The sequence below is a fragment of the Diuraphis noxia genome, unplaced genomic scaffold (assembly GCF_037042655.1).
Source record: "Diuraphis noxia isolate RWA-SAM2 unplaced genomic scaffold, SU_Dnox_SAM2 contig0003, whole genome shotgun sequence".
Taxonomy (NCBI): Eukaryota; Metazoa; Arthropoda; class Insecta; order Hemiptera; family Aphididae; genus Diuraphis; species Diuraphis noxia.
In genome coordinates this window covers 65758431-65777864 of record NW_028301713.1, presented here as the reverse complement: position 1 = coordinate 65777864, position 19434 = coordinate 65758431, and the positions used below count along the sequence as shown (strand labels likewise).

At 28.9% G+C, this 19434-nt stretch overlaps 1 protein-coding gene and 1 long non-coding RNA gene across 2 annotated transcripts in view; one reads left to right on the top strand and one right to left on the bottom strand.

Moving 5' to 3' along the window:
• Window positions 1–19434, bottom strand: part of LOC107165696 (uncharacterized) — a 209850-nt gene that overhangs the window by 99694 nt on the left and 90722 nt on the right. The window contains exon 3 of the mRNA XM_015514053.2: window positions 884–1493. Coding sequence (XP_015369539.2) covers window positions 884–1392 — 509 coding nt within the window. The 5' untranslated portion in view covers window positions 1393–1493. The remainder of the gene's footprint in view (window positions 1–883; window positions 1494–19434) is intronic.
• LOC149057677 (uncharacterized) lies at window positions 1794–2228 on the top strand. The gene is made up of 3 exons (XR_016190699.1): window positions 1794–1826; window positions 2026–2090; window positions 2199–2228. It is a non-coding gene; the product is annotated as an uncharacterized LOC149057677 (long non-coding RNA).

Here is a 19434-nt window from a genome sequence, read left to right as displayed (position 1 = left end):
GTCGACCGTTCGGTACCTATTTATCTCGCAACTGCGGTTCCTGTCCAACCGACCACCGCCGATTCGCGGTATATAATAAACGGTGTCTTAAGCCGAGCCTCCATAATATACCGTGCACCGCGTTTTCCGTGCATTTATATAACATACATAACTTGATTGGCAGAACCACGTGGTTGATAGCATGCCGAGTTTACCAATGATACCACAAAATTGAATTTGATTCAACTTTTCACCATGTGGTAACACAGCGGTACTAGACAATTCAAGTTTTGGTTTACAATTATTGTGATAAGGATTATCAATCATCATTTTAACATTTATTATTTTTATTTAACGCGGTGTACGTTGTATTGGACACTTGGCTTTATTGTTGCACGCCGGTTACGTAAGCAGTCGACAATGGCAAACCGTGAATATCTATTAAGACGCCGCAACCGCATGTGTTGTCTGAGACAACTTGTCTCCGTCGTACAAGTGCGCAGCATAGCAAATTTTACGTTGAGCAGATCACGTTTATCGTCGTTAATTTAAAATTTTGTGTGAATTGCCGAGTTTATTACCGAGAGCATCTCATGGGCTTTTTGTTATATTTTAATTTTAAAGTTAGTTATGAGTATTTTAAAATTGTAATTTGTTTTTATATCTAAGAATACTCATAACTCGCTTTAAAATTAAAATATAATAAAAATACCATGAGATGCTCTCGGTAATAACCTCGCCTTTAATTTTTATAACAGATTAATTCACTCTAAATTTTAATTTGACGGAGATAACCGTGATCTGCTGAGCGTAAAATTTGCCATGTTACGCACTTGGAAGACGGAGACAACACATGCGGGTATAACGTCCTCTCAATGATGATAACGCTATGCGAGTTCTTCACCTGGGTATGGTGGACAGACTGATCGACGAACGGCTGGACAGCGGTGCATACTGGCCGGTGGCGCTGAGCCAGACGGCCACGTCGCCGTCGTCGTTTAGCGAATTGCTGGACGACCGGCACTCGTACGGCTGCCACAACAGCGACGATATGGCCCGTTCGTAGTTGCTCGTGAACGTCCTGCTCCTGGTCAGACTCGACACGCCGCCACCACCGCCGGTCGCACCGCCACACGTCCACGTTCGTGGCCGACGCCTCGGCGGCCCGTTTCCCTGTAGCACGGCGGCGCATCCGACAGGCGGCGGGCAACACGCACACGTCGACGACCACGACGGTGGTGGCACGTCCTGGAGCTGATTCGCGTCACCGCCCGTTATAGTGTACACCACCGTGGCCGTCGCGTCCACCGACCGCTTTCTCGTTTTGTAATTGACAGCCGAGTCCCGTCCACTAACGCCGCCATCGCCACTGCTGTCCTGCTGTTCTTCCACTGTACCTCCGCCGTCGATCATCGTCCGTCCCGTGACGACACGACGGCACTTTTATTATTGTTGTTGTTGTTGTTGTTGTGCGGACTGAACCATCGACCAAACTCCGTCAAACGTTTCTCCTCCTAAAAGCAAAATTATTATTATCAGTAGTGGTCAGTGGTGTACGATGGGGAGGGGGCGTCAGGGTGGTATGACACTCCCCTTAAATAGTTTAAAGTATATTTTCAAATTATGATCATAATGACTAAAACAAATAGATCAAAAACATTATAAGGGATGAAACTGATTTTTCAATATGTATACAATTTGATCATTAAGACATTGTTTAAGAATTTTAGATAAACTAGCTGATCGCACTTCGTTGCCCGTAAAAAAAAGACAACTCTTAAAAATGTCGATTGTTCGTCTCCTATGGAGTGCCACTTGCTGTAAGTGCAATCCAGCCATCCTGGTAGGTACGCAATTTGACTACGTTAAAAGTGCCTACTATAAATGATTCAATTTTTTTCAATTCGTTATCAATTTAATATTCGGTGTAAGGTATTCATCTATCTCGACTATTTTATAAAAAAAAAAATAGATTATTTTTGTTGCTCTGTTGAAATCTCTGTAATAAATGTGTTTTTTTATTTGTTATTTTTTTTTTTTTTATAGTTTATTAAGGCTTCAACAACACAGGTTTTGAGCCTACTTTAATCAAATGTTAACCAAGAAAAAGAGTATGTATATTGTATACATTACAATTTAATATGAATTTTATGACATTATTATCATTATTTACAATGTAGATTTAGTGTTTATATTATGGAAAAATGTACTGATTGCAGCTATGTTCTCATTTTGAAGGCTTGGTGGAGAGAAACAGGATTTTGAAGTATCTTGCGTGCTTCAGTGTATTTGGGGCAGGTGATGACGATGTGCTCAATCGTTAATGTTGTGTTGCAAGTATCACATATTGGTGCTGGTTTTTTTTTTATTAGATATACATGGGTTAAGCGGGAATGACCTATTTTGGGTCGAGGGACGGTTACTTCTTCTATTCTTCTTATGCCGGGAGGATAAATTAATTTCTTAACGAATAATTTTGTATTTCTCAGTTTGTTAGTGAGAGGAAGATTTTCCAAAAAAGTTGCCACTCTTCCATTATTTTCCGATGGATTATGCCAAAGATTTCGAATAAGGAAGAAGAGTTGATTTGGATGGATTGTGATGGAGATGTAATGGGTTCGAAGGCTGATGTGTCTGCCTTTTCGTTTCCGGCTATCTCAATGTGTGAGGGGACCCACTTTTTTATTTTTATTTATAGCTAATTATTATTTTTATTGAATTAAATATATGCCTAAAACGGCTAAAACTCGCTCCATAATGTTTTTTTTAATTAAAAAAAATACATGACAATTGGGAAAATAGTCTCGGAGCCAATCTGTTACAAAGATTTCCATTTTCGCTTTTATATAAAGTTAAAAAGTTAATTATTAGGTAACAATTCTACATAAATTAGTTAATGACCATTTTATCAATTTATCTGATACTTAAGATTATATTAAAAACCCCACGGGCCACGATGAATAGTTTATAGTATACAAAACATTGGTAAACCTATAGATTGACATTTCAATTGACAATTACACAATTTATAAATATTAATGTTTTATAAAAAATGTTTAAACATATTTTTAATTAAATTATAAAAGAAAATATGAAAAAAACCTAAAAAGTTAGATAGGTATGGTTTATAAATTTATAATTTATGGAAATGTTTTATGTTTGAACTGGTAATTCAATACCTTAATATTCATACAAATATTTCTTTATACTCAAAGCAGATTTAATAAATTATAAGTGTTTACCCCTACGGTCCTACTAGAGTTAATTGTTTTTATAATCAGGAAAAAATTATTTTGATATCAACAATCGTGAATTGTTTTTATTTATTAATAATTCATATTTTATCAGATTTAAAAAAAAAAAATGCACTATTCTCTCTATAAAAATACCAACATTATAATATAATATTATGTATAAATATTTTTAAAAAAAGTCACTGGAATATTTATCCTCCCAAAACCTACTATTTTACAACTCGTTCAATAATAATAAAATATAAATTAATTATAATAATAAATTATAAATTTATTTAGCGTTTTATTTATTTTCTATACGGCATTAAAATTATGATATTTTATACCGTACGGACTCGATCATAATATCATTGGTCGGTCGTTTGCGGTTATCAATCCGTATTTACATTATTCAAATTATGTATACCACCTGAATAATGAATAGACAGCCAGATCATAAACGCGTGCAGTTTTATGACCAAACACTACGATACAAGATGGAGGTGAAAAGTATTATTATGAGAACTGAGGAGTACAACGGGGTCAGGTTTGATTAAATAGGCACAGTCGTGATCGTGTCATTCTGTTTTTTTTTTATTTCTATAACGAATATATAATATTATTTGGCGGTACACTATATATAGGAAGCGGTTAGTGTGCACCTCCACGCACGTCATAATAATAGCGACTATGCCAATATAATAATTATGGTCAGCTAATATAATAATATATACACATAATATTGTGTTCCTGTATAGTAGCACGGATACCACGGCTATATAATTCAGAAACATGGGATGTGTGGTTGTTCAACTATTAAAATATTTGTTTGCTCCCAGGATAGATTCGTAACTCCACCGCACCGTGGTATAATATATTATGCATATGAATCTATGTTGGTATGTATGCAATATATATGCATGCGTGTATGTATATATGTATCACGTATTTATGTATTAAGTCAACGGCACGGAATCGAGACTGTTATTATATTATCCGTGATTATTTATAGATTACGATTTACTGTGGCCACGAAAAATCACATTTTTTTTTGCGTTTTTTCGTTCTGTGTCAGTACAGATAGGTACTTGCTAAAAAAAATATAGGAAATGTGATCAATAAACCTTTTTCCCCGTATAAGAAGGGCGAGGTACTGCAAAACCCATTCATAATATATTATATGTACACAACCCACCGACGGCCAAAAATTGAAAATCCGAATGCACCTGCAATGTATAAAATATGTATTTGATACTAGATAAATAGAATTTGTAAGTTTGTACACTAGAAAGAATTGGCGATTACCAGACAACAATTTATAATAATTGTGTGAAAATACGTAGTGATATCTAAAATTATCAATGGTATTTGAGCTGTTTACGTGTTTTGTGTGCACATTTCGTGGATAGTAAAAATAGTAATACACCGTTAGAACCTGCTTAATGTTTATTATAAAATCCCAGGAAAATTGGATATTATTATACATTTTGAATATTGGAAAGAAGCCAGTTATATATTACGTTTTTAGCTTACAAAATCATGTACCTATATGCGAGTCCATTATACATTTTGTACAAATACTAAACATTATTTTATCATGTATGTACGTTACACGCCATATTGGTCTTTTGTTTAAACCAATATCAACATAATATATTATAATTTTATGGTACCTATTATTTTTTTCATAGTTAAAAATTAAAATTATTAATTTTTTATAGTTTCGTTATATTTTGGTTCTGATGCATTTAAAATATGTTTTATAATAACTTTTTGAAATCATTTATAACTTTATAAGTAATAAGTTTCTTAATAAGTTTTTAAATATTTAAACTTTAAATATTTTAAATATAAATTTTTCTATCTGTTTAAACTCATAATTATTGATCAACAAGAAAGGGTAATTTTAAAATGTCTTTTTCACAACTTAAAAAAGTTCAACGCATATTTTGTTGGTTTTGCGTGACAATGACTAAAGTTCATAACGATGATCTCTGAGTAAGATCAAATCTTCGTTTTTTTTTTTTTAATTATATGATGAATAATATACGATAATGAAAAAACACATTTACACATCGTGTCTGTCGGAGAAATCGTATGGCGTGCGTCGATTGACTTCAGATGAACATCACTATCACCTGTATTATCACTTTGAAGGTCAACTGCAGTATAATGAGTGCATTACAGTTATTATATTATTATGATATTGGTGTACACAAGTACCTATACGACGAATACTGCGGGGGAGGACAATAATGGAGTACCTATACCTGTATACAGCACAGGTGAATTGGATGTAGCTGAATAATAGTACGATGCATATAACGTAGTAATAATTTAATGAAGAGACTGACATTATATTATTATATAGTATGGCACACGTGTTATGATTGATGTCTAAAATGACATGGATGGATATAATATTATTTTAACGTAGGTAGGTATGTTGGACATGAAAGCGTGCATCATTGTTTGTATTAGGAGTGATTTCGTATTAGACAATATGTTAGGATACCTATTTTAAGTATATTATAATATATGATATGTATTGTTCAACAGTTGTAATTACAAGATTTAAGAGGTCCAAGTATATTACTATTTAAAATTATTGTTTTATAAAAATGCAAGCATATTATACAAATAGTATGAATATGAGTATATAGATGTGCAGTTAGTCATTGTAAATTGTATGTCGTCGATTAGCAAGTCTACACTTTACAGATGTGTGCCAAAGTGATTTAAAAATTACATGATTTATTAGTTATTATTGCAGTATACTGCATTATTATTATTATTACTATTATAAATGATAGTAATAATAATAATAATAATAATAATAATAATAACAATGATAATAATATAAGCTGACGACTGTTCAATAAATAAGAGTTTTTCGTGATATCATACAATACTAAAGTATAATTGTAATTATACTTAGCTAAGTAACGGGACATTAAAACCATCGCAGTTATTTGCGATACCGAGAAGACATTTAGACTTTGTAGCTTGGATTACTTTAGACTACGTGCGTTAATTTAATTACAATTATAATTGGAACAAGAGCTGCATATTATATAAATTTATATTAAACTAGGTAAAAAAAAAGCAAAGTACTTTAAATCTTAAATCCTTTAGTCTTGTTTCTATTGAGACAATGCGGTAACATAATATTGTAATGCAATAATATTAATTTCAATATAAATCCTAAGTTTGCTCGTTGCTTATTATGCATGTTTGGCGCCTGAAAATAATTGGATTTAACCAAAAGCTGTGTACGGTATTTAGGAAGATTCATTCGTATTTCATTAAAAAGCAGTTGCACTTGAGGCATCAGTAATTTCAGTTCAATTAAATGATAAGTATCTCACGTTGAGTTACTGCCTGTCGCAATAATTATTATGAAAGTATAACCGGACTAAATCTAAAATGTCTACCAAACTGTCTCAATCACGATTTTAAAAGGGTTTACAAATAAAATCAATTAAATTATATACGTTACAATTGTATAGCCGAATTTCCAATTTATTTTAATTGTACATTAGCAATATTTGTTGAATTTGTTTACACTTCTCAATTTCATACATTTAGTTGACATTTTAATGTGTATAATACTGGAAAATTGTTTAAAATATCATCAAACAAGTTCCTAGGTACATGTTTAACGTTGAATCACTGAATCACATTTGATTTATATTGTTCAATTAGTCTGGTTTAACATATTTTATAATATGCGAATAAGGCACATGTTATAAAATAATAATCTACAGGTTTTATCTTAATATAGGCAATTGTTTTTAATTTCCTTAAAATTATTTGTAATTAGCGGTTCATAATATATCATTTTAGCGGAACTATCTCAACATAACACTGCACGGTGTATATATACACTACCTACTTAGTAGTGTATTAAAAATATAAGTCGTTAACGATATTAAAGTGTTATCATATTAGAAAATACATTTTTAATACTACTAAAAGTCATAACTCATAATAATTAATAAGGTTTATCATTATATATTATCTGTTTTCTCGGAAATCATAATTAAAGTAGGGGCATTAACGCGTAATGCATAATATACATATTAAATATGGTTTTAAAGTCAAACGGCTATATAATATTAATATCTTTAGTAAATTATTACTTTAGAAACAGTATCGGTAAAAACCCGGGTAATAACTAATGAACATATTTTGGAAAAAAAAATACGACGGAACAATATTCTTTACATTATCTATTTAAGACGTTATAAAACACAACCCTTCAGGCTACAGATACCATTTTATCGTAAAAAAAAAACACTGTTAATATATAATTCATTATTTGTTATTACCGACTTTAATTTAGATTATTTTTAAATTATGATTGGCTGTTAATTAACCCCTCCATTATATTCAGATTGAGTTATATATAGGTACAACCATTATTAATACAGCGTGAATATAAAAAATATAATTTTAGCAGTGAAAAAAAAATAAATCAAAGAAAGATGCAAAGATGTTTACCTCATTTAATAATTTAGGAAAAAACTGTTAAGCTTCGAATTGATTGGTACATTATATTATACACAGCTATTATATAATGTATAGTATAATGTTGACGATTTTTTTTGTATTTGTAATTTAATGTTTCGATGGTAATGCATATGAATATTTTAATTGCATAAAAAATTAATTACATATACAATTCTACATTTATATTTTACTAGCAATGCAAGGGTTAAAATGTTTTATACATTGATGTTGTATTGAAACAGGGCTTATTTGCTTGATATGTAAAATAATCTACTCTTTGATAATCCATTATTTTTGGCCGAATTTACATAACGTCAGTTTGTTCAAATCGGTCACATAATGACAAAATGGAGGACTGGACCAATAAATACTTGGCGTATTAAAATATACGAGTACATAAAAGTATATATAGGTATTGAGTATGCCATAATAAATTATCGATTTGTATTTCGTTGGTATACACATATTTTGAAATATTTGAATTGAAGTATTTTATCCATATTTAAATATGATAGCATTCTGTTTGGTAATAATATATATTTCAGTTGTGATTTTATAAATCGATTTTGGCTAATATAAATATATTATTATTATAATTATCATTTTTTTCTTACTGCAGTATAATATTAATATAATTATTAATTAGTATACGTTGTTTGTATGTAATAATGCCTAACCGAATTTCTTTTGTTATATTTCGATTAAATTCCACTATGATAGGTAGTAACATTTTTTCACGTAAAATCATTCGCATTTTTACAATTCAATTTTTCATTTACAAATTTACAATATGTAATGTAGATATACCCTGCACTGAAATTGAGCAATAATGCAATAAAAATAAAACTTTTCTATGGATTCATAAAAGTCCATTGACCATAATTGACAAAGTTTTTTATTACCAAGACATCTTTTTTTCAAATTATATTATTTATTGTAATACAAAATCGTTTTTATTATAAAATACACTTTTGTTGAATTAACATTTAAAAATATATATAGTCAATTTAGGCGACCATATTATTGTACAAAATTATAAACTATTAGAGGATGTAATTATATATTATATACTATTAATATATACTATTGGTGATATCTTATAAAATGTTGTAAAATTAAAATAATAAAATATTCGGTTAAAATAATTAAAAATTAAAAATTAATCGTATATTTGTGTTAATATGATATTTTTTTCCCCGTTAAAACCGACAGCAGAGGAGGCTCTGTGTGAACAATACACTACTCCTCAATATGTTATTGTTTTATATAGTTATTGTACCTATTATTATATGAATTGTAAAGTTATACCTATAATACCTATTATAAAAAACAGTGAACAGTTAAATGCACAATAAATATATTTGTCTATATTCGAAACTGTGCCGAGCAGTGGAATGTCGAGGGTTGTATAAAAAATTTAGTCGACGAACGAAAGTGGTAAACAACTATATTAACTGAACGTTGTATCTCATTAGGTATACGGAATTTGCAATTTAACAGGATTATTATATATACAGTTACTGGTTAGGCACCGGAAGCTTTTTATACAGTTTAACCGTGCGTTATTGATTTTTCTTAGACCTCTAACAAACCCTTTTCGTTTAGACACGGGTAATATAGTGTCAACACTGTTCGTTGTTGTGGTTTTCGAGGGACGTCCGGAAAAAAAAACTCAATCGATTAAACGTGGTGGAAAAAAAATTGCGCAGATTGAATTTTTTATTTTTTAAGATTCCTCGATGACGTGCATATACATAATAATATGTGCACGCCTGTGCCCGGTTCGTACTCGACGATAAATCATCATATCGTGTACACGGCGGTAAGCGTCGTCGGTATTATGGTACCTAGGAAATAGGAAAATGTATTTTATTGGGTGAGGGTCACAGATATAGATAATAATTAGATTGCTATAACTGTGATAATAAATTAAAATCAGAAATTTATTAGACCGCCACCTTTAAATAGGGCACCAACAATATTATATATTTTAAAATACCATTTTATCCATAATTTTAATTTTTGATTAGGTATCTTAAAAATTTATAATATTCCAGTTTCATGCTGGGCTTTTGGTTGTTTTAATAAAATTGACGGAGACAAGGTGCACATTTTCGTAAGTACCTATATATACTTATTTGGCCAAATATACCTATAGCTAGGATATAGATCATATATGTTAAAATTAATAGTTATGAATATAAGCACCTAAAATAATATGTACAAAAATATTATAAATATAGTATAATAATATGACATAGCTAGTACTCTATGTTATTAACGTTTAGCTGCCCTTTTTTTTTTTTTTAAATGGCGGCTACCAACTTCAAATCTCCCCATTACCGATAAGAGCAGTTCGCAATTTAGTAGGTAAATTATTATCTATACCTGTGGGTGAGGTGGAAATATCTGTAGGCACTCGTAGAAATCGAATATGTGGTCTAAATGTTCTGCTAGCACTAATATAGTATATATAATACAACCAATACCTATATAATAGTATTATATTATGATTGATTGTTCTATCCTGAACTGTATACTGTATATTTAGTGTCCGAATATTATGCGATTACATTTGATCGTTTTATACCATTGTACATTTTTTTTTTTAATATAATTTTAAATAAATATAATAACATTATAATGTTTACAATATTTGTACATGATAAAGATATCACCCTGTAAAGTGTAAATTATTTCAGTTTGGAGTATAGCCAATAAATGATAATATTTACGGATACATAAAAATAATATGTACGACTATACTATTATTATTATTATTATGTTATTACCATCGATATTTTATTTTATTATACGGATGTGTTGTTGGCGGCCGGTTCCGGTTTCGGAGACCGCGACATATCACAATATTATTATAATACATTCGTAAGTTATATTATATTCGTCTGTATACGAAATCAAAGCCAATAGATATTATCGTTTTAAGATTTCAGACAATTATAGTTTATAACAATTATTATAGTTGTACAGTTATAATATTTTTTAAATTTAACTCTGCACAGTAGTCTGTATAAAATATGGTATTAATATATTTTTAACGATAAACTGATTCATCGAAGTATGATCATAAACTGAAAAATGTTTAAGTTTTGTACGTTCAAGTCAGAGTTTTATTATAATATTATGCTACATTTGATATCATTAAAGTTAGTACACCCCCGGAAAATCACGGTAATTATACCGGTGAAGAATAGAATACCCCACTCCCACCAGGAATACCAAAAAACTGCCAAAATGAAATGTTTAAACTTATTATTTTTTGTTAATTTATATAGTCGTCTACACATCTCTTGATTTATGAATTTTTTACAAGTATTATTAAATTATTTAATATATTTTAATCATTTCAAAATGTATTAAAAAATATAATACCATACAGCTCGGTGTATAGTTAGTTATACCTAGATTTCCACCACTTGGTAAGTATACAATTATTATTTTTAACAGAAAAAACAGTTAATTTTATTCAGAATAAGTAAATGCTACGCCTACTCAACTACTTATGGAACCTTCAAGTAGGTTTTAGATTATGAAAGGAATTATTTAAAAAAATAAAAGTGTCTGATTTATTGCATAAATTGTATTCAATTTAAATTGAATTATTATCAGTAGTTATAAATGAATTGTTGAATTAAATTTTTATTTAGTACACTACATAATTTTAAATGTTTGCTTTTTTTATATTCATATAGTTAATTAAAATTCAGATAATTGGAATGGACTTATTGATTATATTAAATATATTTAATAATACAACTAGGTATATAATTAAATATTTTTATTAGTGAATACCATTATACATTATAAACATTGTAAATTATTAATGTTATCTACTACCACAGTGATGCCGAAAACTGTACCACACGTACGGAATTATGACATTTCAACGTTCACGCACTTTCCATACTTATTAGTTATTATCTATATCATTTATATCATATTCATGTATCGTCAATGGCCAAGATATTCAAGTATATCATAATAATACGACGTATAATAAAAAAAAAAAAACATATTTTGTAATGGACGGCAATAAGTCTATAACATGAATAATATAATAACAAAAATATTATTGTCAGTCCTTCCTAATGCATAATAATAACATGTATTATGTTACGAATAAATGGATCATAACTGATTTGTTATAGTTATGTCTTATGTCGACATTACTCGGGCAGATCAAGTTAACCAAATAGTAACTTGAGTACTGTCAGAGGAAAAATTATTTGTTTGTTTTTCTCTATATCATCCACCCCCCCCCCCCCCACCACTGATTGGTTAATATCTAGATGATTTTATATTTGTCACTAATCATACAAAGAAAAATTAAAAAATTGGGTTGCATAGTGTTTTAAGTTTTAACATAGGTATTATTTAATGCCAACCAAATTGTATCGTATAGCGTATTAGGTATACTGTTGGACATAAGTTTAAATAAATAAATATCTAATCATTTCTCTTAAAGGTAATTGAAAATACACCCATTTTTAATTTGTTTTAATTACTACTATTATTGTATAAAACAAACTTGAATTCAAAAAATAATTGAAAAACGTTATATTTTTATATTTTTAATAGATAACTAGTAAATTTATAAATTATAAATTTAGGATATTACTAAAAATAAATATCGTTGTTCATAATTGTCTCTACTCAAGGACTGTATGATATGACAAAATAATCTATTTACGCGTACTATCCATTTCGACATATTTTGATTTTCTATGGGCATAATATTACATAAACGATTATAAAGTGTATGTACACTGCAGCTTTATGTTGGTATTTATGTAATTTGGCAATATCGCCATATTGGTCTAACTATATACACGAGTTATATTGATTTTACTCAAAGCCGAAAGCTGCGCGGATTATCTGTATATACTTGTAAATTATAGTTACATAATATAATAATACAAGCATAATATGTTATATTATATACAACAGTAGGTTGTATGTGAACACATATCATACACTTTATTATGATGATTGTGACGAGTATGTAACATGATACACAATATGATGATATTATCATTATCAACATCGTTACCAGACGTTTCATACTCGTGTCGGTGCGATGACATCGGTTAGGTTAGGTTCGCTTGGAAACAACCACGCCACATCATTATTAATAATAATAATATGTAACATTATTATGCTGTATGCCATACTGCAGCCATTGCACGTCATGTGATATTATATTATTATGGGTATATTATTAACGCAACGGGCAGGTGATGTGCGCACGATTTTAGAACTTTCCATTTTTGCATTTTCCACGTAGATATAGTGCGTCTGTGTGAGCGAGTGTATTTGTTCAAAACTCGATACCTATAATTATGATATTGCACCATGTGCAATGTTTTGATCATATTTTTGTCTTTGTCTCTTTCCGTGTCGTGTCGTTTGTCCTACACGGTTTAATGTGTGTAACATAATATTGTTATTACGAGCAAAAATATAATATACCTATGAAAGAAAAAATAATAATTCGACACACGCGCGGTCGGACTCGCATGACGTGGGTAGGACGGGTGGACGGTACCCTCACAGCGGAGGACTGCAATTCAAAATAACAGTATTAGTTTATAATAATTCTTAGGGCAATAATTATACATAATTATTACTTTTAATTCATTTCTGGACATATGTCCATGGGGATATTATCGCAATATCGCTATACAAACATAATACATCATTACATCAAAAATAAATCGTACTGAAAACGACGAGTCTAGCCGGTATTTGTAAGCTAAGTGTAAACACATATAAATTATATCAGACGTGCCAAGACTACCATCATGAGTGATTTCATGTCCCGCAGGAGAATTATAATCTTAAATAAAATAGAATTATATGTTATGCCATCAGACTTGGTCTACTTTAAACTGACAAGCGACAATGAAATATTCAATGGCCACCTCATAATAAGTCATGTAGTGGAGGGTTCATGAGCGTTTATCATCGAGAGTCCATCATAAATTCATAACTATCAGGTCTCAGATTTGTTATAGGATACAGATGAAAATAGTAGTGAGCTATAAATTTGTTTTATGCATCGTGGACTCCGAATATATATTATTTTTAATACTATTTTTTGCATATTTGAATTATTTTAGCTTTTTAGTGCTATTTTTCAAGTTTTTATGCTATTTTTTTGCTAATTTGCATAATTTTCACGAATTTAGTTTATATTATGTGGTATGAAAAATAGCAAAAAGTCTGTCATTTATTTTGATTATATTTTGTTTGAATCCATAGGAAAAATGGATAATACGTATATACCCATATTTTTGTTTATACTAAAATCTATTTTAATTTTTAAAGTAGTCCAGCAAGTTGATCTATGAATAGTAAACAATTATGACTATATATATATATTTTCTGTAGTACATTCGAACGTATTTTTTTAAATTGTAAACAGAATAAATTACAATTTTTGTTCTTTTTCACGCATTTAAGGCATATTATAGCGCATATTACAGATAATTTTAGTGCTATAAAATCCGAACCTTGATAATTGGGTACCTACCCACACTATGATATAAGCCTTTTTTAATATGTTGGAGAAAGCATATTGTTTGGTCATAGCTGTCTGTCTAACACCAATTTCATATATATATATACACATATATATTATACTCGTTATACTTTCAAAAAAAGCACACACACTCTATCGAAAAATTAATATCGTTCCGGTAAACATCTTAAGAAACTTGGGTTTTCTCCCACACCACCCGTTCTGTAATACGCTTGAACAACTTTATCGTTATTCGTTTATACAGATATTTTTATAATATATTAACATACAAAAATGTACTCCACATGAAATATAATAATATTTTGGAATACTCAATGTTCATATTATTATTATTATTATCGAACCATCGACGTTGTCGTCCAATTCAACGAGCTTTTTCTTTTAACAGACGAATATGTGAAAAATACTGTGTCTGTTGCGGTCACGTGGTAAATCACATTTCTTATATATTTGAACCGACCCATGGACGGAGGTGATGCGTGTCAGTGACTTGGGTAGGACAGGACAGTATATAATCATTGTATATACTGACATTATTGTTTATATACATATATATATAAGTGCGGTTAACGCCTCTTCTGATCGCACTCGTTGCTGTGGCTCACACCATCAGCGACACAACAATAATATAATAATATGACATACTAAGGCATACACCATATAATATTCTGCAACGAATTGCCAGATTGACGATATACTGGTTTTTGATGATTTTAAATCCCCAACGAAAATATAATGATAGCATATAAAGCGTTCCGCCCTCGTATTTATTAATCACTACAACGGTCGACGATATAATATATTTTGTTAATATCATATAGGCAGGTATTTATATAAAATGACGTATAGAAATACAATTTATTATTTGACTGGTCAGTCACAAATATTGTGATATATAGATATGATGTATCGGATATATTATGTTCGTTAGTTTTCCAAACGCCATTCGACCATATAATTTCTGATCTATACGGCGATCATCAGATTTATAAATATAACGACTATTGAAAAGATCGTTGTACACTTTCTTGGTTACGATATAGTTTTTTCCGTTTACAATGCAGGACAATAATATTTCTCAGATCATCCTTTGTAGCACTGACGAATGCATTATTACAATATAATGATATAATAGTTTTCGAATGTTTAACCTTTATCCGAATAACGTACATACGATAATGAAGCAGAATTATTTTTGAGGCTTGGAGCACCAAATACATAATATATATATAAAGAAAAAAAACTATCGTTTTCTAATATCTACTTAATTTGCAGTCACAATGCAATCAACATATATAAAGGTACGTTCAGATATAATTGCATAGATTTTATGAAACGATCCTAAACAATATAGTATACACTATACAGCATAACACAAAATAATATATTATATTTGTTGCGAAATATCTAATAATTTGTACATAATACGGTTAATTTCTTCGCCAAAAAATATGTAGTGATTTCATGGTATAATATTTTAACATTAACGTCGTCGTTATATCATTATCTGTTATTATTGTCATTACAGTATAGAAAGCTTTTCTAATTTCGTCTTAGTATTACCGACACGCCATCGCCTCAAAAGTACAGTGACTGACGACGCGTAGTCGTTTGCGAATTTGTATACACGAAATAGCAAAACGATCGATTGTCATCATATCACCGCAAACGTGTTTGTTTTTTCAATATTATTAATTCATTTGTTAATCGTTATGCGTACACGCACTCGCAGTTCAGTCGAATAATTTCTGCCATACAGCTGGTAACCAACTCGACATTTTATTATTGCCTGCTGTTTTCGGAAGTAATGTATATGATATACTAATGTTTTATGGTAAAACTATAATACATTTAAAATTAGGCAGGAAAAATAATCAAAAAGACATATTTTGTCCAACAAACATTATTCGATAAGCTATCGTCCTTAAAGTGATTATATCGTATAATCATCACTCGTCGAAACGCGATAATTTTTCTTACAACCACCGCCTTTATACGTACATATATAATGTTATATAGGTACGATATAACATATATACATATCATATAATATGTTTAATATGTATCTACATACTAACTACTGCGATTGCATATATACTGTAGTTAGTAAACTGTAGCACAACAGCGATTATTTCCTGCAAGAAAAAGATCCCGAAATGTTACGTGGCATTTAAATATCAAAAATATTAAAATGTCAAAAATATTACAAAATGTAACCTCCAGCTAGGCAGACAAAAAAGGCAGTCGTAAAAAAAGTTACTCTCATAATATTTTAGCAATAAATCATTTTTAATTGAATGGAGTATTTTGTAATGATTATTTATTTATGTAATTTATTTTTTACCCAAGCATGGAGTAAATTTTTAATATTGTTATTTATTATTAAATATATTACATATAATATACTTCGTATTTAACAAAATGTTGAAACTTCCTAGTTAGTATATTAATATAATCTTGGTTTTTATCGGTTCTGGTTAAATAAATTGATTCATGTATATAAACTAATAATGTATTTTATATTATAAGTCCGTAAACAGAAATAACGATCATTCGAAAAAAAATAAAACCATGAAATTTACAACTAAAATTGTAAAATGTACGAGTATATAGGTATTATATATTATGAGTATATGTGTTGTGTATATTATGAAATAATATGATGTGTATACATAATATGTATTTTTTTCAATTTAATACTATAGAAATAGGCACACCTTATACATAATATAGTTAATTTTTTCATTGATTAAGCATGCATAATGGACATTATGTATAATGTTTGTTTAATTTAACTATAGAATCTTATGTAAATTATGGATTTAGTATATTATACACTGTTAAAGTTGTAAATATGTTTTTAAAATCTCATTTAATACATTTCTATAATATCATATTAATATAGTAATTCTATAGTTTATAATTATTAAAAAATGTTATAAACTAAAACGTATTTTATTATTTAAAATAAATAACAAGTCTGGTTGAATATTGTAAATATTGTACATATTTTATTAATTAAAAAACATATATTCATTATTCAATTATTGCAGCATGTGTTGTCGATGTACCATTTTAATAAACAAGAGCGTTGTAAATTCCTTTTTTTTTAATTTGAATAATTTTCACTCAATACAATACATTATTAAATGATAAATTTGACAAGATCTAAATAAAAATTTTAATTAAAAAAATTCTACTATTTAAGTTTTCACGCATACAATATTCATCATACATAAGGTTTCTATTATACATTTTTTCTAGGAACCAATAATTAATTTTTAACATTAGTATTATTTGTAGAGAAACATCTAGGTAAAACGTTAATACTGTTATTAGGACATTAACAAAAGATAAAAAAAAGTATAGTTAACTTCGTCTGAGTTAGATTAGAAAGATTCAGTAATACCTATGAAAATAAAAATAATATCTGAAAAACTGATAAAACCCAGCGGAATACGCGGTTATAGTAGTTCTTATAAAATAACCCTGAACATTTTCGATGAGCCGAGCGCTTCACTTGGAGTTGGTCTATGAAAGCGATGATTTATCATTGCAGCTTTCAAAATTTAAAATAATAACACAATACTGAATTGCATCGGGGTGCGCCATGCGAGACGAGAGGCCCAGCACTCTATACAATATCTGTATTTATGTCAGTAACTACTTATATAATATATACTGCCTTTCTTTCAATGAAAATACACTTCTCAAAACATTGCTCATGAATCCGCACTCATTTACATAAAAAGGCACTCTGAAATGTTAAAGGTTCAAAACATAATAATACTAAACAACTAATAAACACTTTAGCCAGTGAAATTGAAATATTCGAATAAAAATGTATTATGCCATCTTTGAGACGAAAATATAATATGTGAGATTAGTATATACAGAGTGCAATAGAAAGACCTGACCAAAAAAAAATATGCTATTTCATCGTATGACAAAAATGTTCAATATTCTATGATAATTAAATAATTTAAGAAATATACTAATGTCAGCCAATTCTTAAAAATCATATTTTTTAAAAATTTATTACGTTCCAAATTAATTTAACCAAAAAAATATTGAAGTAAAAAAAAAATTCTAAAAAAAAACTACGTGACTTAGATAAATCTTTTTGCAATTAAAATTGTTCTTATACACAAATTCACAAATAGGATATTTTTAATTCATCCAAAAAATTTTCATTCTCAGAGGTAAAAATAAAACATAAACATTTTTTTTATACGTCATGTAGCGCTAGGGTCAATTAATGAATGAAAAAAAAATAAATAAATAAAAAATATTAATTTGAATAAAAGTTATTCCAAAAGTAATTTCTATCTGTTAAACACCTTGCATACATGTTATTATACCACGACATTTCAGAGGCGTCACGTGGACAGATGTTCTCAAGACATTTTCTAAAATCAAAACTACTTCCGAAACTACGAGATATTAATAATTTTAATAATATCATTGCATCACTTATACAATATAATATTATTGTATTCCGTAGGTTATAACTTATAACTTATAATGTCGTAATATATATCTTTAAAATATTTTTGGCACGCACGGTCAGTTTAGTGTTATGCAATTCGAAATATTGTCATATATATTTCGATGAATGCATTGTTGATAAATATGATTGGGAAATGAAAACTGGCAATTTTTCAGATGAACTTCGTAGTGCGATATAGTATTTATTTTTTATTTATACAGCTGTCACCTGTCATTTATAGTTGAAGTAATTTGTAAGTATTTATTGGCTATATATATAATAGTATATTATATAAACTCGTATATCATCCGTAGGTACATCAAATCTATTTCCTGTAATATTTTAAAAATACAATAGTGTTGTAATTAACTTTAAAGAAAAAGTCAGAACGTTGAAAAAATACAAAACTGTTTTCAATATATTTTAAAGTTAATATATTTGGTTTTTGCAAACATATTGTAACACTATGAACACTTGAACAATAGGAAGATTTCGTTTTATTGATTACAACTGACTTTTTTTATTCAATTATCATAATTAAATATTCTGGTATATGACAATATAATCTAATGTAATAAAATAAAAACTATTTTTAATTTATTTATTTTTCTATAGTAGTATTTTATACACGTTAGTTATTACCTATAAAATACCATTCA